At 41.6% G+C, this 25532-nt stretch overlaps 1 protein-coding gene across 1 annotated transcript in view; it reads right to left on the bottom strand.

The window, feature by feature from the left end:
- supt5h (SPT5 homolog, DSIF elongation factor subunit) overlaps positions 1-25532 on the bottom strand; it is a 39198-nt gene that overhangs the window by 370 nt on the left and 13296 nt on the right. The window contains exons 3-29 of the mRNA XM_062060582.1: positions 24557-24710; positions 24409-24477; positions 19067-19078; positions 18915-18984; positions 18773-18841; positions 14631-14696; positions 14523-14553; positions 14389-14457; positions 14060-14311; positions 13871-13960; positions 13741-13811; positions 13530-13635; positions 11038-11128; positions 10831-10967; positions 10585-10740; positions 7314-7460; positions 7082-7228; positions 6887-7012; positions 6691-6775; positions 6498-6605; positions 3579-3681; positions 3392-3498; positions 1026-1131; positions 785-943; positions 541-709; positions 257-454; positions 42-137 (exon numbers count right to left, since the gene is read on the bottom strand). Coding sequence (XP_061916566.1) covers positions 42-137; positions 257-454; positions 541-709; positions 785-943; positions 1026-1131; positions 3392-3498; positions 3579-3681; positions 6498-6605; positions 6691-6775; positions 6887-7012; positions 7082-7228; positions 7314-7460; positions 10585-10740; positions 10831-10967; positions 11038-11128; positions 13530-13635; positions 13741-13811; positions 13871-13960; positions 14060-14311; positions 14389-14457; positions 14523-14553; positions 14631-14696; positions 18773-18841; positions 18915-18984; positions 19067-19078; positions 24409-24477; positions 24557-24710 — 2994 coding nt within the window. The remainder of the gene's footprint in view (positions 1-41; positions 138-256; positions 455-540; positions 710-784; positions 944-1025; positions 1132-3391; positions 3499-3578; positions 3682-6497; positions 6606-6690; positions 6776-6886; positions 7013-7081; positions 7229-7313; positions 7461-10584; positions 10741-10830; positions 10968-11037; positions 11129-13529; positions 13636-13740; positions 13812-13870; positions 13961-14059; positions 14312-14388; positions 14458-14522; positions 14554-14630; positions 14697-18772; positions 18842-18914; positions 18985-19066; positions 19079-24408; positions 24478-24556; positions 24711-25532) is intronic.

The following is a 25532-nucleotide window of genomic DNA, read 5'->3' as shown; positions in this document are numbered from 1 at the left end:
GACACTTTCAAAAGGAGAATAGTTTGTCTGCGAGCACCAACTTTGTCGTTCTTGGTGGGGGTGACTGGCTCCAGGTGGTCACTGCTGACGCTGACCACCTTCTCAGACTCCTGCATGAACACGGAGCACATCCCGCCCTGCAAGACAAGACAAGTCCACTACTCAGTGATGCTGGTATTTATTCATCTCCTCCAGATATAATCAATGTTTTGCTGGGAAAACCGCTGGAACACTAAAACAGGAAGATGTTTCTCACTGTCACACTCCTGATGACGCCGGTCTGTCCCATCAGGTCCATGAAGGAGTCCTTGACTCGGACCAGGATGTCGGTGGTCACCCAGTCGCTGCCGCCCTGCTCGATGTTGGAACCTGGAGTGTGAGGGTTGTAGCCACCAGGAGAGGGCGCTCCGGGGGTCATGGGGCTGTAGCCGACTGGACTGGGACTCGGACTGGCCTGTGGAACAAGGGTTCCGTACGTGCACGGTCATCCTCTTGATGACATCAGCAGTCATTCAGACAACGGGTAAGGAAGGACATTACCTGGTAGGCCATGGGCGACGGCGTTGGGTGGTAGCTGGCTGGAGAGTGCGTGTTCTGGTAGCCTACGGGCGACGGCGCCACCTGGTGGTAGCTCTGAGGACTAGGACTGGGCTGGTAGGAGCCTTGAGGGGAAGGGGCAGCGTAAGGGGAATATTGCTCCGTGTTGTACCTGCATGGGCACATGATGACAGCTGTTTGGTTAGAGAGAAGGAATCCGAGCCAGTGTCCATCAGACAGTACTCACATAGCAGGTGTGCCAGGTGTCTGAGGGTTGTACTGATTGTTGACCTGTGGGGAGGGGACTTCTGGGTAACCTGGCGTCTGCGGGTTGGGCGTACCCCCATAGCCCTGAGGGGAGGGCGAGGGTTCGTCATCATAGCCAAAGTCGTACTCCTCATCGTTCCTGAAGGAACAAGAACAGGAAATCTTTGCATTCAAGCATTTTCAATCAGCCGTGAGAAGCTTAACCTGTGAGGTTACTTTACCTGGACGGCGTGTTGGGGTTGGTGGGGTCCCAGGCTCCGCTCTGACCAGGCGTCCTGCTCCCATCATGCAGTGGCGTCTGCGAGCCGCTGTGAGGTGTGCGGCTTCCTGACAGGGAGGAAAAGAGGGGATCATGCTATGCCTTTGTAGGGTCATATAATGTTGCGCAATAACAATATACAATATAAATGACACTAGAGCTTTTAATACTATAGTTATATAGTGAAAATGCACGTTGATAACACATTCTGTGTCCTGCAAATTTGACAACTACAAACGCGTCTTCAACGCAATATAATGTCATTGCTAGCAAGCAAGGGGCTAATGTCGCTCCATAGCGTAAAGCCGTTTCCAAATCACTAATCCTCATCTCAAAAGGCGGTAAGTAAAGGGTTTCTTACATGTATCATTATCACTGGAGGACGAGGAATAGCAAAAACATGCTACACTACTGTAGGAGGATGGATGAAGCCATGCTAAAGCTAGAGCTCTTGCATATAAACAGTGGTGGGCCGATCGTCGGTACAAATATCGACAGTGACATTATCAATCTAGTATAATAGCAGTATATGGTCGATACCACATGGATTATTTTTTTATATCACAACATCTTTTTTGGTCTTTATTTGGAGGTGTTCAAGGGCAAAAACCAAAAGATTTAAGTCAGAGCCAATAGTATTTTCTCATGTTTAGTTATTTTGCACTTTGGACTTTATTTTTTACAAAATATAGTACGTAATAAAAGAGAATAAGGAAACTATATAAATATTTAATTGATATATGGTTACACCGCCATCCTGTGTTATTGTCTGATTACAATTGTGATAAAAAATGTAATCCTTCAATGATCCTGAAAATTTGAAGTATCAGCATTGGTGTGATTGGTACTGGCCCTGTTGGATCAATACCCGCATTTGTGGTATCGGCCAAAACTAATGTGAAGTACTCAAACTACAGAAGAATAAGTGCGTATTACGTTTTAACAAAAGTGTAGATAGAAAAATCTAATGAAATTAGTAACCAGATATTAACATTATATTAGCGAGTAGATTAGTAATAGTTTTGAGAAAATAATACAACTGGAAATGATGCAATATTGTACTGCAAAACTAAATTAGGAGGCTCTGTAACCCATTTTGAAATGGTTCTATTATCATTTACATACCAACTAATATATTGTTATAGCAAGAGGCTGTAATATACAGTACAGTATATTGGGATTATTTTAGACCATATCCACAGCCACAATCACTTATGTGATTACTGTGATATTTTTCTTTTCTTAGTGTGCAATACAGGTGTTAAGATTGTTTTTATTTATATCTATGCATAGTGCAATCAGCAGAGCGCAATACGTACTATTTAATTTTTTTAGTTTTTAAATTACATTTTACCTCTGTTACTGTATTGAAAACCTGCACTGCAACATATAATTTCCTCATTGTGGGATGAATAAAAACTATCTATCCCTCTATATTACCCATTTCTAGGATCATATTAGCGTAAATCCTGGACTACAAAACGCTACTTTTTTCCTACGCTTTGGACCCGGCAGCTTATAAGACGGAGCTGCTAATGTATGGATTTTTCTTCGCCAACGGCAATGATAAAAATGATTTTATTAAAAAAACAGGCAAAAACACTGACAGGGTGTTATATTGTTTGTGCTATGGCACCATCATTTGGACGAATTCACTCACTGTTGCAGTGTCTTTCTATTTATCTATTTGGTTTTTTATAACCAGTCTTCTCGCCGTCCATAATGTTACTACTCGTATGGATTTTTCAATCATCACTCCAAACAACGTTTGTAAATTTTACATTATAACAAACTGTTTATACTTACTAAACCGTCCCATGTGTGATGTCTGTAGGAGTGTTTTCATGCATATTTGTACGTGCTATCGTAATGTAATGATGCTAGCATTGTTAGCATTAGCTAACATGCTAACATGTTTATGAGTGTATGTGTTTGTATTATTAACTTACAATGGCATTCTTTTTGTATTGTTTCAGTTTCACAAATTCCTCAGTAAACTCACCAAGACGTCACCGTAGAGTTATTGAGCATGCTAAGCTGATTGGAGAGCAAGCTTTCGCAGCTAGTGGGTCCATGACAATGACTTCTGTTTTGTTTGATCAGCCGTTTTACAGGCACCGTTTGGAAACAACTAAGGTATGTCAATAAACATTTACAGAATCTTACTGTGTAAATAACTCATGTCGCAACCTATATATCTGCAGCTTATAGTCTGTTGCGGATAATATATGGGAAAACCTTTTTTGTCTAAAATTTAGTGGGTGTGGCTTATATCCCAGTGCGCTCTGTAGTCCAGAAAATACGGTACTCACAATGAGAGTGTCTTACCGTCATGCAGCGGCGTCTGAGAGCCACACATAGGTGTCCTGGAGCCTGAGCCGTACATGGGGGTGCGCCCGTGAGCGGAGGTCATTCCAGTGTGTTTCTGTGCGCCCCTGAGGACAAGAGGACAGTAGATCAGTGTTAGAACATTCTGTTGCAAATGGACAAAAGAGGAAAAAAAAAGGTGACTCACATGGTGGTTAAGCGTTGTCTGTCAACTGAGATGGTCTGACAGGTGGAGTGAAGCTCCACTCTGGCTGTGGACTCTGTGGCATCCTTCACCACACCGATGTAACCTGAGACATGTCAACATCCGACATTGGATACGAAATCCAGACATCAAGGCTGTGTTATAGGGCTTGAAAGTGTGACGTAATAAACGCAATGCATTGTGGGTTTTACGGGCCTCTGAACAGCTTATTTACATGGCTGAATGCAAGACTCTGTGCTTAAAGGCCTACTGAAATGAATTTTTTTTATTTAAACGGGGATAGCAGATCTATTCTATGTGTCATACTTGATCATTTCGCGATATTGCCATATTTTTGCTGAAAGGATTTAGTATAGAACAACGACGATAAAGATTGCAACTTTTGGTATCTGATAAAAAAAAGGCTTGCACCTACCGGAAGTAGCGTGACGTAGTCAGTTGAACATATACGCAAAGTTCCCTATTGTTTACAATGATGGCCGCATGAAGTGAGAGAGATTCGGACCGAGAAAGCGACAATTTCCCCATTAATTTGAGCGAGGATGAAAGATTTGTGGATGAGTAAAGTGCAAGTGAAGGACTAGTGGGGAGTTGAAGCTATTCAGATAGGGAAGATGCTGTGAGAGCCGGGGGTGACCTGATATTCAGCTGGGAATGACTACAACAGTAAATAAACACAAGACATATATATACTCTATTAGCCACAACACAACCAGGCTTATATTTAATATGCCACAAATTAATCCTGCATAAAAACACCTGCGTGTTTGTTATGCTAGCTCCTAGCTCCTCTGCTAGCTCCTAGCTCCATAGAACACGCCAATACAATTCAAACACCTGATCAACACACACAATCACTCAGCCCAAAAGACCGTTTACCTAACCCAAGGTTCATAAAGCTTATATATTTTTAAAAAGTTACGTACGTGACGCGCACATACGGTCAAGTTATCGAATGTTTAGCAGCCAAGGCTGCATACTCACGGTACCTGATATTCAGCTGGGAATGACTACAACAGTAAATAAACACAAGACATATATATACTCTATTAGCCACAACACAACCAGGCTTATATTTAATATGCCACAAATTAATCCTGCAGAATAACACCTGCGTGTTTGTTATGCTAGCTCCTAGCTCCTCTGCTAGCTCCTAGCTCCATAGAACACGCCAATACAATTCAAACACCCGATCAACACACACAATCACTCAGCCCAAAAGACCGTTCACCTAACCCAAGGTTCATAAAGCTTATATATTTTTAAAAAGTTACGTACGTGACGCGCACATACGGTACGGTACGTGTTATGCTAGCTCCTAGCTCCTCTGCTAGCTCCTAGCTCCATAGAACACGCCAATACAATTCAAACACATGATCAACACACACAATCACTCAGCCCAAAAGACCGTTCACCTAACCCAAGGTTCATAAAGCTTATATATTTTAAAAAAGTTACGTACATACGCAAAAAAAAGCCAAAGCTGCATACTCACAGTAGCACGTCTGCGTCTTTGTCATCCAAATCAAAGTAATCCTGGTAAGAGTCTGTGTTGTCCCAGTTCTCTACAGGCGTCTGTGTATCCAAATCAAAAGTCCTCCTGGTTAGAGTCTCTGTTATCCGAGTTCTTCCATCTTGACTGCATCTTTCGGGAATGTAAACAAAGAAGCGCCGGCTGTGTACTGTTGTGGCTGACTACGTTCGAAAAATACGTCCATTTCGCACCGACAACTTTCTTCTTTGCTTGCTCGGCTTCCTTCTCCATAATGCAATGAACATGATTGAAACAGATTCACGAACACAGATGTCCAGAATACTGTGGAATTATGAAATGAAAACAGAGCTTTTTCGTATCGACTTCAATGTGGAAGGCATACCCGTGTTCGCCGGGCTACGTCACACGCATACGTCACACGCAGAGGCGTTTCGAACCGGAAGTTTAGCGGCAAATTTAAAATGTCACTTTATAAGTTAACCCGGCCGTATTGGCATGTGTTATAATGTTAAGATTTCATCATTGATATATAAACTATCAGACTGCGTGGTCGGTAGTAGTGGGTTTCAGTAGGCCTTTAAGTTTTGTTCTTTTCTTTACCAAGTTCAAAACATGGCGCGAACGTGCAGCATCATTTACTGCCACAATTATTGTCATAATCGCTTCAGGGGAAAAAAACTTGAAAACCGTGAAAGCAAAACCAAGGAACTCAGGTAGAGAGCTAATAAAGAGACGGAAAATAGCCTGGATAGCAGCCGTGAGACGCTCAAACATCACTATTAACGCCATCACCTGGTACATCTTGGTGTGTTCACTGCATTTTCACACTTCTAAATTTGAACTAAAGCATGTTGTATTTAGTTTCACACGTAGCATTTAGTAGGCTGTTAGCGTTAGCCAAGCTAGCTGCGGGTTACAAACAACGTACAGTATTTTGGGAAAAAAGCCTGTCTGTTTACTTTAAGTCATGAGTAAGCACACAAATTAATGAGTATTATTTTCGGGAGAATAGCGCAGTGATCAACGTATTTAAAAGTAAAAGTTGTTTAAGGGAACTTATAAAATAAAGCTGGGCACTATCACTCAATCTCGGAAGCATAAGTGTTGAAAGCCGCAGATTAGCCTCACAGACTTTGCGTTCTGAAATTCTTCACTGGTAGAAAAACTGACTCCCTTGACCGAAATCTCTTGTTCATTGGACATGCTCATATGGCTCAATTCCACCAATTTTACTTATCCTTTCCAAGTAGCGAACCTTTGGAATAGGGCATGACCCATTTTAATACAGTTTTTTGCTCTTTCACATTACCGCAAGTAGAGTACAGCCATGTAAACAAATGCTTTAGCCAACAACAATGCATTGCGAAATCACGCGCCCTTTCGAGCCTGATTGTGACCCTTGTTACCTTTATAAGGACCCTGAGAGATGCGAACCGTCTGACCAATCAGCTCGTTGTCTCTTCGACCTCGGCCACGCCCCATGCCGCCTCCCCCTCCCCCTCGCTGCTGTGCACCTGCAGGGTGACAAACCTCCCTTCAAACACTCAAAATGTGAAAACTGATGCTCCTCTGTTAACCAGCCAGAAGGGGGCCCCTTACCACCGCCGCCATGATGCATGGGGCTGCTGATGCGTGGGCTCATGGGAGCGAAGCTTCCCACTGTGAAGTTGGTCACGTCTCTGGGCTGAAAGACACAACCAACTGTGTCAACACGTGCACAAACTGAGTAAAGTCAGTCTTTCAAGAGATGGCGGCGTGCACGCGAGTGAATTAATGTCAGCAAATGACAGCTGACCTTGGAGCCACCGGCTAACACGAGGTGGCGGGTCTTGCAGACAAACATTCCTCCGTTCTCCACAAGCTTCTTACAGTGCAGGAAGGCGAATCCTCGGAAAAGATGGCGAATCTCACCTTCTCGGCCCTGCAGGGGGCACACACTTTGAGTGTTAGTGTGAACGTGACCTTAGCGAGAAGACATCAACGTTCTTACCGAGTGCGGGCCGTCAATAACCTTCACGATGTCTTTGACATGGATGTTGTTCTGCTCAGAGTCCAGTGCCACTGCAAAACGGTTGTCCTTTTTGCGGTTGACCGCCTGGTGGCGCACCGTCAGCACTTTCCCGTGCATGTTCAACACCTGTGAGAGGGAGGGCCAAGTGGCATCATTCGCTCAAGTTTTTTAGGCTATTAGATTTAATAAAAATAAATAAATAAAAAATCACCTGAAACGTCTCTCTCTCCAGCCGCACGATGACTCCCACCGTCTGCGGGTCTAGCTGCACCAGCTCCCCCCACTCGTGCTGGCCCCCTGCGTCAACGCCAGACGCTGTTTCTGAGCAGAGCTGCAGATCTCTGGGTAACACCTTCAGCTGCAGGCAGGAAACAAGCAACCAAGGATCACCAGGCTGACTCTGCTCTCCGTTTACAGCTGATATCATAAAAGGATATCAATATATATCGCCATAGACACGTGACCAACTAGCACTACAAATTGTGTTCGATAAAACGTTCGATGTATTTTCTTTCTTCCTCGGAAGAAACAGGACGTTGTGAAGCAAGGTTGTTTGGACAAACAAAGGCAGTCGCTAACCGAGCAACGCAGGAAGTGATCACTGATCAGTGGGAGTGACACGCTAACAGCCAATCAGGTAACAGTATCAACTATCGAGTTTGGTTGTGCCATCTTGTTGTCTCGCGGTTGACTCTTTGCATGGAGTGAGAAGAGAAAGTAAAATAGAGTGCTGCAGAAAGCCAAGAAATTGTCAATAATACAGGAAAAGTCGCATTGACCAAGGCGCTTGTAATCAGTAATACAGGGATCCCAGTGAGGTAAAGAAACAATGATTTGAAAAACATCAGCTGGGGGTCTAGGGGGTGCCCTTTTTGGCATAAATATGTTAACGAATATTGTAATTACAAAAACTTAAATATTTTGTTGAACTTGTGAGTCAGTAAAGTCATGGATGTAAGATTGTATTCATGGTATCTGTATCAAGTTTGTACTTGTTCAAATAACATGAAGCTTTTTATTACATGTAATCTTAATAATTTCATTATTATACTTTATAGTACTTTTTAAACAACTTTGGCCATGCAGCACTGGCTGTAATGCAAGTTAGTGAGTTTACTATTTTAAATCATGATGCCAACAGCAATATGCCATACAGTACTGACTGCAGCCCTGATTTACTAAAGGTTTGCATGCACTAAAACACGTGCAAACCTAGTAGCACACGCAAAGCTGATCTACTAAACATGTGCAAAGTGGATTGCATCGGTTAAATGAGCAGAAAAAGGCGTGCCATTCATTTAGCGTCTCTGTCTTCATTATTATGCAACATATATGCTGATCATCAAAACGGCTACAATACTGGGAAGAGAAAAAAGAAATATAATCATACAGCACACGCTATGTGATTTATCAGCACTCATTATCATTTTGCATGCACGATTTGCCGTTTTATTTAGCACGTGTCAGAAAGACATGCATCCTGACAGTTCAAACCACGGCTATAGGGTCAGTTCTCCCGCTGCAAAGAGACGATGGACAGAAATTTTGTGTGTGTCCACATTTTGGCGGACGGTCAGAAATAAAAATATTAGACATATCGTCTCTTCGGTAATTTCATTTGATATTTTTATTGCTGCTGGATGACTTATGGAGCTGATTAAAATTAATTCAATTGATGCATTTTGTTTTCTGCTGGCGTTTTCTTTTAAATGTTGTTAATTTTTTTTCATTTAGGAAATATATTACTATAAAAAGCCTCTTACATGACAATAAGTCTTTCATTGTGCATTTTTTTTGCGTTCTTGTCATTCCAGACGCTTCTGAATGCACTGGTGATGCGATCCACAGCCTTGCGCATTGAATGTGAAAGTGAAAGAAAAGTGTCAGAAAATGTCCGTGTGCGTATGTTTGTGTTGTCTAGATTGCTAATCAGAAAAGGTGTTACAGATTATCGATGCTTCAACACATCGCAAACAGGTAGGAGCATGGTAACATGAATGTGAAGAAAATGATCGAGTGTCTCCGTGGTAAAAGCCCCATATGGACGCAAAATCCTCATTTAAATAAGACTGTCTGCACCACCTTTTAATTGCACACGCATTGTTATTAGAGCACATGCAACACGCCGACTCATACTACACGCTATTTTATTTTTTTGCATACGCTGTCTAACGCGTGGTATCTGGAGCTTAGTAAATCAGGCTCTGAGAGGAGAAACTTGTGAAAATAACTAACCAGGCAGTTTGAAATTCTCTTTTCTCAATCTTTTCTTCTCTGCATGTTTGGTTCCCTCGCAATGCTGTTTCACCAACATTCAACCTTTGCCACCATATTTGACCACTTTCCCGTCGCAAAGACTGCAAAGTGCTTTCTCCAAATCTTTACGTTTAAAAATGAATTCCAAAAGCTGGGGTCCGTTGCCGTCACGACCAAGTCCAAGAATTCTTTATCCCCAGCCAACCGAGACACAGTTCCACGACATGTTGAAAAAGTTGTGAGATCGCCATAGCGAGCAATTACAAAACATGTATGTGTTATTTCAAAACAAAATGAATACACAAAATTTACCAATCCAACACAATGACATTAACACACATGTACTTAACCATGCGCAGATGTTAAGGACATGTATGCTAAAAAAAATGCAGCATTTATGCTTCTTCCTTGGACAATATATCACTTCCGAACGTTCCCTAATGTCAACGAAAGCACCCGACAGTGACCAAAACATACTGTAATGTTCCAAGAATGGAAGCTCAGACAAATTCCCGGTTTGTCTTCATTTATTTGACAAAAGCCACACTCTCGTACAACAGGCTTAATGTACGTCTCCTTCTTTTTCCAGCAACACTCGCACCAGCGCTTACCCCACATCAGCACACCACTTCCCCATCCTCACCCCGGACGTCCCGCCCCCCAGTCAAAGCCATTGGCTAGAAACCCGTAGCCAGCCGCCACGCCACGGAAGCAACCCGACTCGATCAATACGCATTGTTTTAGCAGTTTTATATGGGCATCGGAAAAAATGTCCACTTTGGCTAGAAACATAGTGAAATTCCACTAAATAGAGGGCATCTGGAAACCCTGATAATAGTACACCACCTAACCACTATCATTCTTGAGCACAACTGGTAATAAATCTGCAGAAAATAGTAGTCAGGTTTTTCCATGTTTACATTTTCACACTTAGCACTAATTTGTTAAATTTCTTATGTATTCCTTTATTTTGCCCCTTCATTTTAAGAGGTTATTGTCAAATGTTTAACATGATTTTAGAATTTTTTTTATATTGCTTGAGTGTTTTCCATGGTTGTGTTGACATTTCCTTTCTGCCTTGATAGTTGAGGGGATTAAAATCGAAAAAAGGTTATATTTCAAGTAAAAAACTTTCTTCGTTAGGTCCTTATTTCCGATAGTACATAAAAAATATCAGTAATTGTCGACACACAAACACTTATATCGTGACAGTTTTCAGCAGGTACCTCGTGCATGGTGAGGTCGGAGAAGAGGATGACAAAGTTCTCCTCCACTCGTACAATGAGACCCGTGTCACCTTCATAACGCCCGGCGATCACCTTCACGTGGTCACCCATTCGGAAATATTTCTTTAACTCGTGAGCCGGGAACTCCAAGGGGTCCTGCAGGGGGAGTCATATTGTTGGCACTGATTATTGTGAAGAACGTGTTATGTTTGGCGTGGACGGCATACATGTGGTAAATGTGTGTACCTTCAGGTCTTCATGTTTGGGCATGATGGTGATTTTGTTGCCATCCACACTCAGGATCTTTCCCTGCAGGTTGATCAGCTCCCCCTCACACACCTCCACGTTGTCACCGGCTTGCAGGTTGTGTTCACGCTCCTTACCTGCAAACACACACGGTTGTAGCCAGCAGACATTTGCAGGGGCAGGTCTTACACTGACCGCCTCACACACCTGACTCTGTGACCACCTCAAGGTCAATTCCTTCCGGTTGGTCTTCAAACTTCTCCAACTCTGACAGAGTGGGCTTCACGCCATCTGTGATCTGTCTCAAAGGACACAAATATTGCATCAGAGCTTCACACACATTTATATACTTGTGGCGGGTTGCCAAACGAAAAAATCTAAATACACATTTTTACTTTTAAGCAATACAGGATAGTAACACTTCACCTTCCAGGGCTGCCATCTTCTGCCAATTGTGTGCCACAAACCATTGACTACGTTATTTGTTTCAGAATTTCAGTTTGAGGTTGAAGCAAAAGGCGCCCAGAGTTAGTCAGCACAAAGTGCCAAGCAGCTGATTGGCCAATTCAAAGTTAACGGTCAATCTTTGAAGTTAATGCTTGTAAGTAGAAATGCATTTGCTGTTTTATGTCAGTTTTGTTCCATTAAAATCGCATTGGTGAAATGTTTGCAAAAGATTAAAATGATTGCAATTCTGCTGTTTTCCCAATTTGCTGCTGTTGTTTTTACTAAGGTGCCTAGGGCCAATGACAATCGAGTCACGGGCCACAGATGGCCCCTGTGCCTCACTTTGGGCACCACTGCTGTAGAAGCTAGCTGTTTCTGGCCACTATAGTCTTAGTACCGTAGTATATTTGTTCTGGTCACATATGGGACGCGAGTCACACGGTTCTAACGTCAGCACTCGAATTAGTAAAATAAGCTGTTCACTTTGCAGGGTTTTCCTGTGGGATAAAAGATTGCATAAACGGAGGAGTCCTTAATTAGCTGTCGCCCTGTTTTATCATATATTACTGCCTTTGCGCATGTCAACATTTAGTTTTGTATTCACAATAAATCAACACAAAATCCGTACTTGGGCACAATGTTCACGGAGTCTCGTATGCTTCCCGTCGCAGGTGAGTCATGAAATCGTGGTTGAGGGAAAGGTTGTTTGATGTTAGATGCTAGAAAATGTCCTATTTGTCGCAACAGTCAGACATTCAATCATTGTTGCAGCGTAATGATTTATGATCACGTCATTAAATGCGCGTTTGCAAAACGCTAGGGGGTTGTGGCTGTGGTGTTGAGAGCCGCGGGATCTGAGGCTAAAGAGAGCGAGGCAGAGGCGTGCGGGCGAGTTCAGGAGTTAAAATGCATGCCTGTTTGCGGGTCTGTTGGTCATTCTCTGGGTCGGGGTGTCATTGATGTCATATTGATACTTTTTTTCAAATATTTTCGCGATTGACCGGTAGGGTCCCAAAGATCGACTGGTTGATAGCGATCGACGAGTTGGCAACACCTGCTTTATACTGTATGGTTGGATTGCTTTTTTCCAGTTTATACTAAAACGTATAGTCAATTTAACATTGTTCCTATATATAGTATATGTGCACTTTTAATTTTAAATCTAAATTGATTCATTATTTTCGAGAGTGTATATATATATATACACACACACACATATATATATATATATATATATATAGGGACGGCGTGGCGAAGTTGGTAGAGTGGCTGTGCCAGCAATCGGAGTGTTGCTGGTTACTGGGGTTCAATTCCCACCTTCTATCTTCCTAGTCACGTCCGTTGTGTCCTTGGGCAAGACACTTCACCCTTTGCCTCTGATGGCTGCTGGTTAGCGCCTTGCATGGCAGCTCCTTCTTTCTTCTCCCAAGTATCTTAACAAAAACGATTTTTTTAGGCAATCTCTGCGCTTACTCGATGTCATATGTCATACGCCAGCAGCCAAGAGGAGCTTTTGTAATCTGTATTTTGAAAAGGTTTTATTATATATTTTACGTCAAATAATATAGTGCAAAAAATTATTCTGAATCAAATTGTCATAATTAGAATCGGAATTGAAGTGTTGGTGTAAAATTCCCATTCCGAGTGCAGATCGTGTGCATATCATTGTGCTGTATTTTTTGTGTGTTTAGTTTTACAGTAATTTAATCGTAGAGATTTTCAATAAACAACTTCATGTAGGAAGTTTTTTAATCTCAGATTTAAAAGGACTGTATATCTGTATATCCGCCAGACTAAATTCTAGCCTTCAGGGAGGGCAGAATAATATTTGTAAATAAACCAGGGGTGTCCTAAGTGCAGCCTGTTATTGATTGTATTAATCAAATAAGCAGCAGAAATATAATGAAACATTAAATATATTGATATTAATAACATCCATCCATCCATTTTCTACCGCTTGTCCCGTTCGGGGTCGCTGTTTAAATATATGTATACCTTTTTTAAAGCCTTTTACATTACACATGTCAAACAATACAGTGTCATTTTGACAGCCCCTATTCACACTACCACCACACCTCTGGCCACCACAAATGTATTGCCTGTCTGTGGGGAAAACTGTGCATCGTGAGATTTACAAATTACAAATTATTAAGGGTGTGGTGGACTTAGTGGACATATTATGTGCATGTGCTACAGGACACCTTACTAAAAAATGCTTTAGTGAGAAAATCATCAGAAGACTTCCTGCTCACCACAGCAGACATGGCGAAGCTCTTGAACAGGAAACCTTTGCGACTGTATCGGTTTGCCTCGAAGATCATAAAGTCTCCATCATGGCTGACATCCCCTCCCAGCGACCTGCCAAATCAAATCTTGCCATGTTAGTCAAAACATACCGTCAAACTACGTGGCTTTATGGTGCGGATTTTAGACGATATGAGCAGACTACCTTTGTGTGCCTACCTGATCTTCTCTGCATCAAACAGCCTCTGAGCAGGTCTCTTAAACTTCTTCCTCTTAGCAAACCAGTCTTTCTGCATAAACAAAAAGGAGGTGTAAGTCATGAACCCCTGTGTGTGAGATCTTGACCCACCAAGCTCATTTTGGCCTTGATGCGGTCCAGGTCGATGCGAGGGATCATCTTCAGGGAGATTGTATTCTGGCTGGGCTCGACGTAGTCCACCTGGAGGATAAGCGACAGAACACCACTGACGTTAAAACAACTTCTATCTTCCTCACTAACTAATGTGTTGCCAAGGTGACCGGGTGTTGCAATGAGCACCTGTGCGATGTCGTCTTTGTACAGGCCTCGTTTCAGCCTGACCCAGGATTTTGGCTTCAGGTTGGTGACTTCTTTCACCACCTTGAGGACGTCCGTCATTTCCTTGATGGGAACCATCTGCTGGTTCCACAAGCCCATCCGAAGGTTTCCGATGCCCTCGATGGCCGCTTTGACGTGCGTCTGCTTGTAGGACTCCACGTAGATGTAGCCCTTCACGTGGTCCGGGGCCACCACAGACTTAATCTGGAGCGGCTGTGGGCGCGACAGTGGAACATATTAGCGACACACCGTTTTTACACAATGGATAATGAGCATTCACAGCTTCTTACGGTGTCAGTGAACTGATAGGCGATAAACTTCCGCATCAGCGCAATGGCTGTGGCCCTCTCCTCCCCTATCTGAAAAGACATGACACTGTGAGTTTGAGTGCGTTTAAGGAAATAAGGGGTTGCAGGGTTCCCACCTTGCACTTGACTGTCCACAGATTAGGATCTCTGACGTTGACAAACACAGATCAAGAGTCAAACAAGTTGTTTTCTTGATTCTGATTGGTGGGTCGGCGTTTACATACTTGACTCCAGGAAGTAGCTGCTGCTGTGTGATGTCATCAGAGAGCTCTTCGGACCCACCAGAGGAGCTACACACCACCGCAGAGGAAGAAAAGAGAAACTGAATGTATCTGAATTTGGAATACTGATTCTGTTTTTGGTGGTTATTTATTTACAAAACACCTTTCAATCAGACGCTTTTTGAATTGGCTAATGTTAATTTCTTTTTAGCAGTTTTGAGTAGGGTTGGGAACCGAATTCAGTACTTTTACAGGCACTGACCAAATTCTGTCGGTACTACCGGGTATCGATTAACGTAAAATCAAACGGTGCCATATTTCAATACCTTTGTTGCACGTGACGTCATGTCCGGGTAAAGCTCACTTAATCACTCAAACAGAGCTCAGGGCGGATTCAGCCAAACTCCCTCTAAATACCGTAATTTCCGGACTATAAGCCGCTACGTTTTCCCCTCGTTCTGGTCCCTGCGGCTTATACAACGGTGCGGCTTATTTACGGCCTGTTCTTCTCAGACACCGACGAAGAGGATTTAGGTGGTTTTAGTACGCAGGAGGAAGACGATGACACAATGATTAAAGACTGACTTTTCATATACCGGTAGGCTGGTTATTTTGATAACGTACAGGCGAGCACATTGTATTACTTTGCACCGTTGTATTATTTGTACTCTGCACGAATGCTGTTCGCCATGTCAAAGATGTGAAAGTTTGATTGAATGATTGAAAGATTTATTGTTAATAAATGGGACGCTTTGCGTTCCCAAACAGTCATCTCTGTCCCGACAATCCCCTCCGTGGTAGCAGGAACCCCTATATACTACGGTAATTACACATCAAAACCCTGCGGCTTATAGTCGGGTGCGGCTTATATATGGAGCAATCTGTATTTTCCCCTAAATTTAGCTGGTGCGGCTTATAGTCCGGAAATTACGGTAATGTTGCTATTTTCAATACAAATAAAGAAAAGCTCAAACGTAAAGTAAGGCTCCACTCTTCCATAACACGCTAGTTTGATACTAATTTACATTGGATTTGCTGTCGACAGGCTACTATTAGCATTAGCAATTTTACATGGCGATTTCAACACCTCCAAATTTAGTAAAAGAAACTACAACTAAGATGAATGTTACAAACAGCTGGTGTGTCATTAGCGCTATACTTACAGTTTAAACACTTTATAGGGTGCAACATAACATTTATCTCCCTAGAAAAAAGTTATTTCCCAGTTAGACAACAAATCAGGGTTTCCCCAAAACTGCCAAAATACCTGTGGTGGTGGGGGCTTGGTTATGGGCGTGTCACCATGACATCATCGAGTAATTAGCATAATTTTCTATGATATGATTTTCTTTAAAAAGGCTCAAAAAATGTATATACATTTAAAACAAATATGTTATTAATTAGTATAAAAAAATGTTTTCATCGTTTTGCCATATTTTCAATTGTTGCTGCTTTTTGTACAATGGACTTTGTTGAGATTTTTTCAAGCGTTTACAGACTTTTAATGACTTTTTTAATTAAAAACAACTAGCAAAAAATCTAGCATCTTCTTCTGGTGTTATTTTAAATGTACTCGTGCTTAGAGACTACTTCTGTCCCTCGATGTTCCTGACGAAAGAAGAGAGCTGCAGACTTTCTCTTCTTGAAAGCCGCCACTGTCCTCTTAATATTTGCAAATTTCCTAGGCTGTCCGTGGGTATATCTGCATGTTATATAAAAATGACATCCACATCGCAGACATGCTGATAACGCTCCAGACAATGGCGTGAATTTTGTTTCCATCCGGTTTCAGCAGCGCGGTTTTTGGTGATCAAATACTTTTTCCGGTGGTCAAGTTTTCGGCACGTCACTTGTCAATAGTGCGCAAATTATAGGCTATATATATCAAATCATACTGTAACGACCAGCTAATGGTAATGTTTTATGTTTGTGTGGTTTGAATTTAATGTCAACTTTCCCCATGTTTGCAAACACACCGTCCTTGCCAGAAAGGTGATTGGCGTAAAATGAGGAAGTATTGTTGCATGTCCGGGGAAACGCGGACTCACATGATGAAAGTGTTTGCACGGGAGGTATAACCTGTTGGAATTGCGCCGTTTATTATCATAAGATTGGTAATAAAACTTAAAAACAACTTCAGATTTTGTGTGATTTCTTCTGGGGGCTACAATATACAATATTACTTTAATTTGTTTACAAGTAAAGAAAACAAATCTATTTTTAAAGGTGAGCCAGTAATAAAAATGCTGTGACGGTTCATCACATTATATTAAGGGGAAACCCTGCAAATATTAACATTGAATTAGTAAGCGTACTCTTGATTTTAATCAATTTCAGTACTTATATCTAACCTACTGAGAGTTTACAACCATGTCAAACTATATGAAAGCATGTGTTTATCACAAATATTATTGTTTATTTAACACATTATTGTTAAACTTAGGTAAGGCAAGGCAAGGCAAGGCAACTTTATTTGTATAGCGCTTTTCATACACAAGGCAGACTCAAAGTGCTTAGGTAAGGTTAAATACAAAAATAAGTACTAACCAAATATACTGTAAAAGGGACTCAAATAACTGACAAAAACACACACTTACATGCAACAACAAACTAAATTAAAATTAAAGTGCAAATTAAAATGAAGCTTCACCACTGTAGTCATAACATGTACCTTTAAGCAACTTCTCTATGATATTGAAAAACACTTTTCCAAGATGGCGCCGCTTTAGTGGCTGATGTTGGCAGGAGCTCTGTACTCTTGTGTCATCCTTTTGTTTTTCCCTCTTGTTTTCATGTGTTTATATATATATATATATATATATATATATATATATATTTTTTAATTTATTTAAATTTTTTAATTTTTTTTATTTTATTGCCTTTAGGTTCGGGACCCTTTGGGACTGTGTGACAAGGGGTGGCACTTTCGTGACTTCTGTGGTGCTTTTTTGTGGACTTCTGGATATGCCTCCCGGGAGCCTTTTGGTCATGGAGACCAGCTGCTGGGTCTCTGCCACACCAGAGTCCGTTTGGAGAGACTGGAGGAGAGGAGGTGCGGATGAAGAGACAAGGCTGTGGCGCTAGCACTGAGCGCCGGGACGGACAGGCTTCACAGTGTCTTGGCTGAATGAGCAGGTATCGGACACCTCGGTCTCTGTAGACGCATCCTCGCTCATCCATGCAGACTGGACACTGGCCGAGAGTTGGTGGGCGGCCGAGGGGGGAGTTGGCTCTCTTGGTTGCTTTGTTGGGTCTGCTCCTGTCTCTGGCCATGCTCCCTCTACCCCAGCAGACGATGGCGTGGAACACCGCAGAGGCCACCACAGTGTATATGTTTCTTTTACTTTTTATTCATAGCTGTATGTAGAAGTGGCTGGTTGCGTCAGCTCTGCTCTTTTAATGTCTTTAATGTCCTTTGTGTTCTTTGATGTTTCCCTCTTACACACATGTAAGAGGGATGTGTGCTATGGCTATGAGTTGTTTTTTCCCTTTTGTAAGGGGCGCCGAAAGTTGGCAGACCCGTCAGCGATCCTGTTCTGTCTCCCTGTAATGTTTGTCTGCTCTTGAATGGGATTGTGCTGAAAATTTTAATTTCCCCTCAGGGATTAATAAAGTATATCTGATTCTGAAATGGTTAGTAAAGTTGATTACATTTGAGTACTGCTGTGGCCCATACAGAACACAGCTGAGAAACACAATTTGCTGGCAGCCCTCTAGGGGATGCTTGCAGTCCAACAATGGCCGGCACTATGGTTATGAAACACTGGCCTATACAGTACTGCAATCTAATGTATTGGAAGTGCAACTGCATTGCAAATGAGATTCAAATGTGTAAGAAAACAAGTACACATAATCAGCTCATTTTTAATGTTACATTAAAACATTTTATTTGATAAACAATTAACATTTATTTTAATTTACTAACAGACACAAAAGTTAAAAAAAAAGAGTACCCATCCCTAGTTTTCAGTGACTGATTTAACTGTTAAATATCAAAAACTGACCAATAACCAGAAAATAGCGATGAAAAGTGTCACTTACAGAGCAAAGTCATAAGTGTTTGCACGTAATACTTTTTGCCGGGAAGTTTTTAGGACATTGTCAGTAGCTCACCAACAAACCCAAGTAAAAGCAAAAATACTCACTGCTCCCTTCCTGAGGAGTTGGCGTACTTCCTCATGTAGTATTCCCCCAGCGCCTCCTCTCGTGAGTCCCTGTGCATCACAAACATATTTTTTTAAGAGTAAAGTTAGCGTCCTGTTTGAATGTAAGTCAAGTTATGGTCACCTCCAGAGGTTCTGCAGCCTTCTGGAACCAGAATGATCTTCATCCAGCACCATGTGGTCGATGTTGGACACTTAAAAAGAAGGCGGGGAAAAAGAGGTTGAACACACTGACGTGTAAACAAGAGTTTTGGGCGCGATGAAGAGCGGACTCACCTTCAGCCTCCTCTGTGCAGCACGGCCAGCGAGGAAGAGGAGGGCGGATGATGGTGAGGAGCAGGGGAGAGACATGAAAGGTGAGGGGTAACGGAAGAAAAAGATGCATCACAAAAGCAGAAGAAGGCGTAAAAATGGAAGAAGAAGTCGGTAGTGAGGTTGGAGAATGTTGAGTGAGGCAAAGAGAAAATCATCAGGGTGGAGTCAGGCAGCGGAACAACAAAGCATGATGGGAGAAAAACAAAGCAGACATTAATGATGACTGATAGTATCTAGTCAGTGCATGAAGCTAGGGCTGCGTGATATGGCAAAATAAATGATGGTAATTATTTTTTTCATATAATCTGATTTCGATTTACATCACAATTTTCACATTGTTTTTAACCTGCCAGTTTTAAAGCATGCATACTAAAACAACTAAATATTAGTTATATTTGTTTTTTAATAAAACCTACAGAGTAAATGAAGCAAATTAAATAAGATGAACATAGACAAATATTTGTCATTTTTCCTCAACAGTCAAACAAAGAGAAAAACAAAATACCGGTAACAGAATGACCTATTTTACATTTCTGAGTATTGGTGCAAGGATGCAAAACCCAAAACAAACAAATTTCCATAAAGTTTTAAAATATAAACAATACCATTTTAAATTATGATGCTACATATGCTGCTACAGATATATTTTCAATCTAAAATATTTGTCCGGTGGCCAGACATGCCACGTGTAGCGTTAGCAGTTCAGCAGTGGCAAGCTGTGCAAAGTCTGCTAGCATTTTCACACTTTCCATAAAATCACTTGAACTGTACTTTATCCAATGATTAAACAAATGTGTTGTACTGCCATTTGTGTTGTACATACCGTATTTCCTTGAATAGCCGCCGGGGCGCTAATGAATTTAAAACCTCTTCTCACTCCTGCGCTTACCAAAAGCATGCGGGATAGGCAACCATGCGCTAATTATTTTAAAACCTCTTCTCACTCCGGTGCTTACCTTATCATGAAAAGCACATTTAATAAAAAAAACTTTATTATGGTCTTACCTTTACTTTTAAATGAGTCCATGCGCAGCAAAAGCATTATTTATCTTTCTTCAGTTTTAAAAGTCTCTCTGTCTCGATGGAGATATTCCTTTAATTATCACCTCCTGCTTCGATTGAAAGTCCAGTTTAGAAAACTGTTTTATTTTAGATATGTAATCCTCCATGTTAAAAGTGCAAGCAAACGATCGCCTCCTTGTTGCTGCTTGTTGTCTTCTTCTGCAGCACCGGTCTTCTGCAGTACCGGTAGTCGCAAGAAGGATCACTAGCGCCCTCTACCACCAGAACGTGGGAGTCATTTAATGACTCATATTTGACACACGCAGCTACGGTATATTAATAAAACATACGGTAGCTGCTTACTGTTATTTTTAGCATATTCAATAGCTTGGACCTTAAATCCTACTGAATAGCTCTGTATCTTCTTCCCTTTATGCGATTTTAAATTATTGAAATTAGCCTCCATTTTGGAAAATGATGCCTTGAAAGGTGAAGTGTCACTCGTGACGTGACGAGTTTGACCCGGCGGTGAAACGAGGCATACCGGTTTTTCAAAATAAAGCGCTTTGAAAGACGCAACTCCAACAACAAAAAGTCAGCTCTCCACCACTACAAACTAACATTATTAATAATAAGAATTGCAATTACCGGTATATAATAACACAATGTTGATATTTTTCTTCCCTTTATGCGATTTCAAATTACTGAAATCAGCTTCCTCCATTTTGAAAATGATGACAGGGGAAGTGTCACTCGTGACGTGACGAGTTTGACCCGGCTGAAATTCTAGGCATATGCTAATTATTTTGCGAAACGAGTTTGACCCGGCGGAAGTGCCAAGCATGCGCTAATTATTTTGCGAAACGAGTTTGACCCGGCTGTAATTCTAGGCAGGCGAATACTATATTCCCGGCGGCAATTCAAGGAAATACGGTACTTTGTACGGTGGCTTGATTTGCTGCCCTCAGCTGCACGTTTAGCTGCAAGTTAGGCAATTCTGTTTACTATGGAAGTAGAGCGGGGGAAAGTCAACTGATGGGCTGTCGTCTTGAACATTTCCGCCATGTTTAGATTGAGTTATGATGCTCACAGCTGATCTCTGTAATCGACCTGAAATGTATCCTGACTATGTTATCGCCCAGCCCTACACAAAACTGCTAAAAAATGTTATTCTAGTGCTCCAGCTTTCACAAATGAAATATGTGCACATAACTAGGAGTTGGCTGTTAGCATGTCGGCAAGATGAGCGATTAAGACGTTACTGCCAAGGTTGACCACCTGTGGAAAGTCTATGAAAAGTCTTATATCTGGCCAAATGACCACGATAACCAGAGGAGACGCATGGGGAGATATTTCATCGTGTTCATATGTTGAATCAAAAGACAAGATGTAAACCTCACTTTAGCCAACAGATGTTTTGTGTCGTTTGGTCATGAAAAGGCTTGTTAAAGGGCGGGAGTTGTGTTTCAAACTTGGGATGGGCATTCATCAAATGAGTCGATCAGAAGAGAACTGTTTGACTTAACAGAGACCAGTAGGGGGCACAATTAATTTCCCAGAGGAAACCTGCCCATGGTATCAAAGTTCTGAATCTGAATTAGATTGAAACTGAGCCAAATTTGGTGCTACAATTTGCGGTATTCATTATTTCCTTTAAAGAGCTGTGTAAAGTGAAGTACACTTTTAGCCTGTCAATAACTTTCATGACTATTTTTCCTAGGCTTGGTTTGTTAAAATATCAAGATATTTAGATAGAAGCCTTGAACTGTTCCATCTATCCTGCCTTTTATTTTATTTTAGGGCTGGACAATCATATTTCAACCACAATTTTGGCTCCTCACGATCATTAAATTATTATAATCTGAAAATAAATGATTAATGTGCCGCACAATGTGCATGCAAATTCCTAAACTTGCAGCGGTGAAATGGATGAGTGAGCGTATGAGTGAAAGAAAAATCTAGTCTTTTAGAAGTTTGAGATCTTCCCATGGTTGCTATTTTTTATTTGACACAACTAATCAATAATCACTAAACCCCCTCCCATAAAAAGTTAAATGCATATGATTTCCGCATTCATGTAACCGCGCATGGAATCACAGAACAGGCCAATAAAACACAATCCGCTGTTAAACGCAGAGTATCACAGAAATTGACATAAATGTAACTGAAATGCTGTCTTTAGCCATGTGCACCACATGGACTCATTCTGATTAAAAGCCTAACCGGAATAAAAATGGTTCATGTAAACACTCCATTCGGACTTTCTGACCCGATCACACACGTTCGGATCCAAATTTTGCTCAGATCGAGAAGAGTGGTTTATGCCAATAGTCTTCCGAAGTTCGGCTTGAAATTATCCTTACTGCGCATGTCTTTGACGGCATGGATGGGGGACTACCGTACATTTAATAGTCTCGTAATGAAGCGATTGTCTTGCTGCTGTCTCCCCCCATTCAACATGTACAGAAGTAGCATTATTTACTGTTGACTTTGTTTCCCTAAAACCGAGACTAGCAAAAACAAAAAGTATGGTCTGGAGTGTCTTGTGTCGATATAACAATAGAAGGGGGGATCCAGTTGTCTCAACGAGCTGTTTTATTCACGACCTTACAGATACTCCAAAGTGCTAACTGCTAGCATGGAGAACACAGAACAGATCCATTTCAAAAAGAGAGGAAAAAAAAAAAAAGAGTAGTGAACAGATGGAAAAATAAATAACGTGACAACTTCGGACACGCAGAAATGCAAAAAGCCACCTTTGTTTACAGCGGAAGTCACTGCTTCTTCTACAGCACATGCAGTGAGCAAACTCGTCCAAAAGATGGTGCCACAGCACATAACATACCTTTGATTTTTTTGGCGTAAGCTGCGCATGTCAAAGTATTCCGATTTGAGGTGTGATGCATAAAAATGTATGTCATAATCGGATCATTTTTTTAAGGGTCCATGTACACAGTAACCTTCTAATCCGAATTATGATCAGATTAAATATGTTTTGCTTATGTACACACGTACGTGGTTATAGTGAGGAGAAGGACCATTTGTTTGGGAAAATCCAATGTCCCCACAATGTACGGTATCGCTCATTTATCCCCGAAACACTTAACCGCCCCATTCTGAACTAAACAATGTGGAGACGGCCACTTGAAACAACAATGACTGACCTACGTGGCTAAAGCTAGCAAGAACAATACAAACACCCACAACACATCTCATCTGTAAGATATTATTAGATCAATGTACAAACAGGTCAGCAGTCGCAAATTGAGGCTTTTTTCTTTTCTTTTTCATGCAAAGGCCCAAGTCGCCTCCACACTGTCAAGCTCAGAACAACTGCGCTATGCGCAACATCCGGTCTGACTGCGCTAACAAAATGAAGGTTTAAAAAAAAGTACCTTACACAAGCATAATGTACTTTAGGCACTTATTGATACATTTACACGATTATCATGCTTTGACATTAAGTAGTGGTCAAAATTGTCCAAAGATGTATTTGCGCCAATAAATGTAATGATTTTTGCATTTAATGAAACATTTCATTAAACTTTATGTATGACACAAAAAGCACACACACTATGGCGGTAAAATAAATGTAAAAGGTAAAAACCGAATTTAAAAATATATTAAAACTGAAAAAGAGATTTTTTTTAAAAATATCTTTTGTTATTTAAATGTATTGATATATTTGTTTTACTTGTTGTGGTTTATTCGTTACTATTTCATATCCAGTTCTTTTAAATTACATTTAAAGTTGTGTTTTGGTGGTACAACATATACTCATGTTTTCAAATTAATGAATAATCGTGTTATCAATATCCATCAAAGTAATCGTCCAGCCCTACTTTATTGTGTATGTGGAAACACTCTCCAATTTGTTGTTTTTTTTTCTGCCATCTTAAAGCAATATCAAGCCTGTCGAATGCCCGTCCCTAGTTGAGACGCAGAGATGGAGCTGCCGGGCTGGCCATACAATCACTAGTGTGCTGAGAACGTTGGGACGTAAACCGTGCATAGATGAAACATGGAGGGAAGTGATGGTCCATTCTCGTTCAAACACAAATGGCGTGAGTTCAGAAGGAAGAAGAATATGTCAATTACCGTTAACTGAAGAGGACATGCACGACAGAGAGGGACACCAACGACACAAAGAGAGTTCAGAGGTCAGACAACACGCAGGCTTAACAGACAGTTTTAACTCACTTTACTGCTGTCGTCAAAAACAAAGCTCATGTTCATTCTTGGAAACATGAATGTTTGTCACCTTCATTCAGATATTTATCTTTACTTATTTAATTCCTCACCCTTCTCCAGGATGTCCTCTGCTCCGTCCTCCAGTTGCTCTTCCTCGTCCTCGTACTCATCATCCACGTCTGGAAAAAGAGGGCGGAGTTTAGAGACAAAACAACAACAAGACAAAACAGAAGAAGGAGGTGGATGGCCTTTTCTTACCAGCTTCGTCCAGGATGAACCCTCCATGTCGAGGCTTCTTCCTGGGACGGTCGTCATCTTCCTCCTCCTCCTCTTCATCGTACTCGTCCTCATCCAGGTCCTCGCCCTCCTCCTCGGCTGCCTTGTCACTGCCCACTGGACTGGCTGTCTCCTCCTAAAGACCGGGACACACTCTAAATGGTTATACTTGTATAGCACTTTTTTACCTTTTTAAGGAACACAAAGCGCTTTGACACTATTTCCACATTCACCCATTCACCCACACATTCACACACTGATGGCGGGAGCTGCCATGCAAGGCGCTAACCAGGACCCATCAGGAGCAAGGGAGAAGTGTCTTGCTCAAGGACACAACGGACGTGACTAGGATGGTAGAAGGTGGGGATTGAACCAGTAACCCTCAGATTGCTGGCACGGTCACTCTCCAACTTCGCCACGCCGTCCCCTACTCTGGTGGTGACTGCAGCTCCTATTGGCTGGATTACTCACTAGAGCTTGGCTATAAAACGATATCAATATATATCGCGATAGACATCAATATCATTAAAAAAGGTGTTCAAATATAATAATTTGTGTTTATTTTTCGTCGGAAGAAACCGGAAAAAGAATTGGTTGCATGAAGAAAGGCACTTGCTCTCGGTGATCAATGATCAGTTGGAGTGACACGCTAACAGCCAATAGGGTAACAGTATAGACTATCAAATTTGGTTGCGGCATCTTGGTGTCTCACGGTTGATTCTTGAGTGAAACTAAAAATGAGCGCTGCAGATAGCGAAGAAATTGTGGATAAAAGAGGAAAAGTCATCTAACAGCATGGCATTTTTTTCCTTTAAAACAGACCGTAGTCAGACCAATGTGGTCTTTAAACGATGCAAGGCGATCGTCCCCGGTAATACCACATCACCTTAGTCGTGCTCACCCTTTAGAGCACAGCTGTAACTTCCTGGCACTAAACCTGCAGAAAATAGTTCTCAGG

The sequence above is a fragment of the Entelurus aequoreus genome, linkage group LG10 (genome assembly GCF_033978785.1).
Source record: "Entelurus aequoreus isolate RoL-2023_Sb linkage group LG10, RoL_Eaeq_v1.1, whole genome shotgun sequence".
NCBI lineage: Eukaryota > Metazoa > Chordata > Actinopteri > Syngnathiformes > Syngnathidae > Entelurus > Entelurus aequoreus.
The sequence above is the reverse complement of the archived record's forward strand: the minus strand, read 5'-3'. Positions and strand labels throughout refer to the sequence as shown.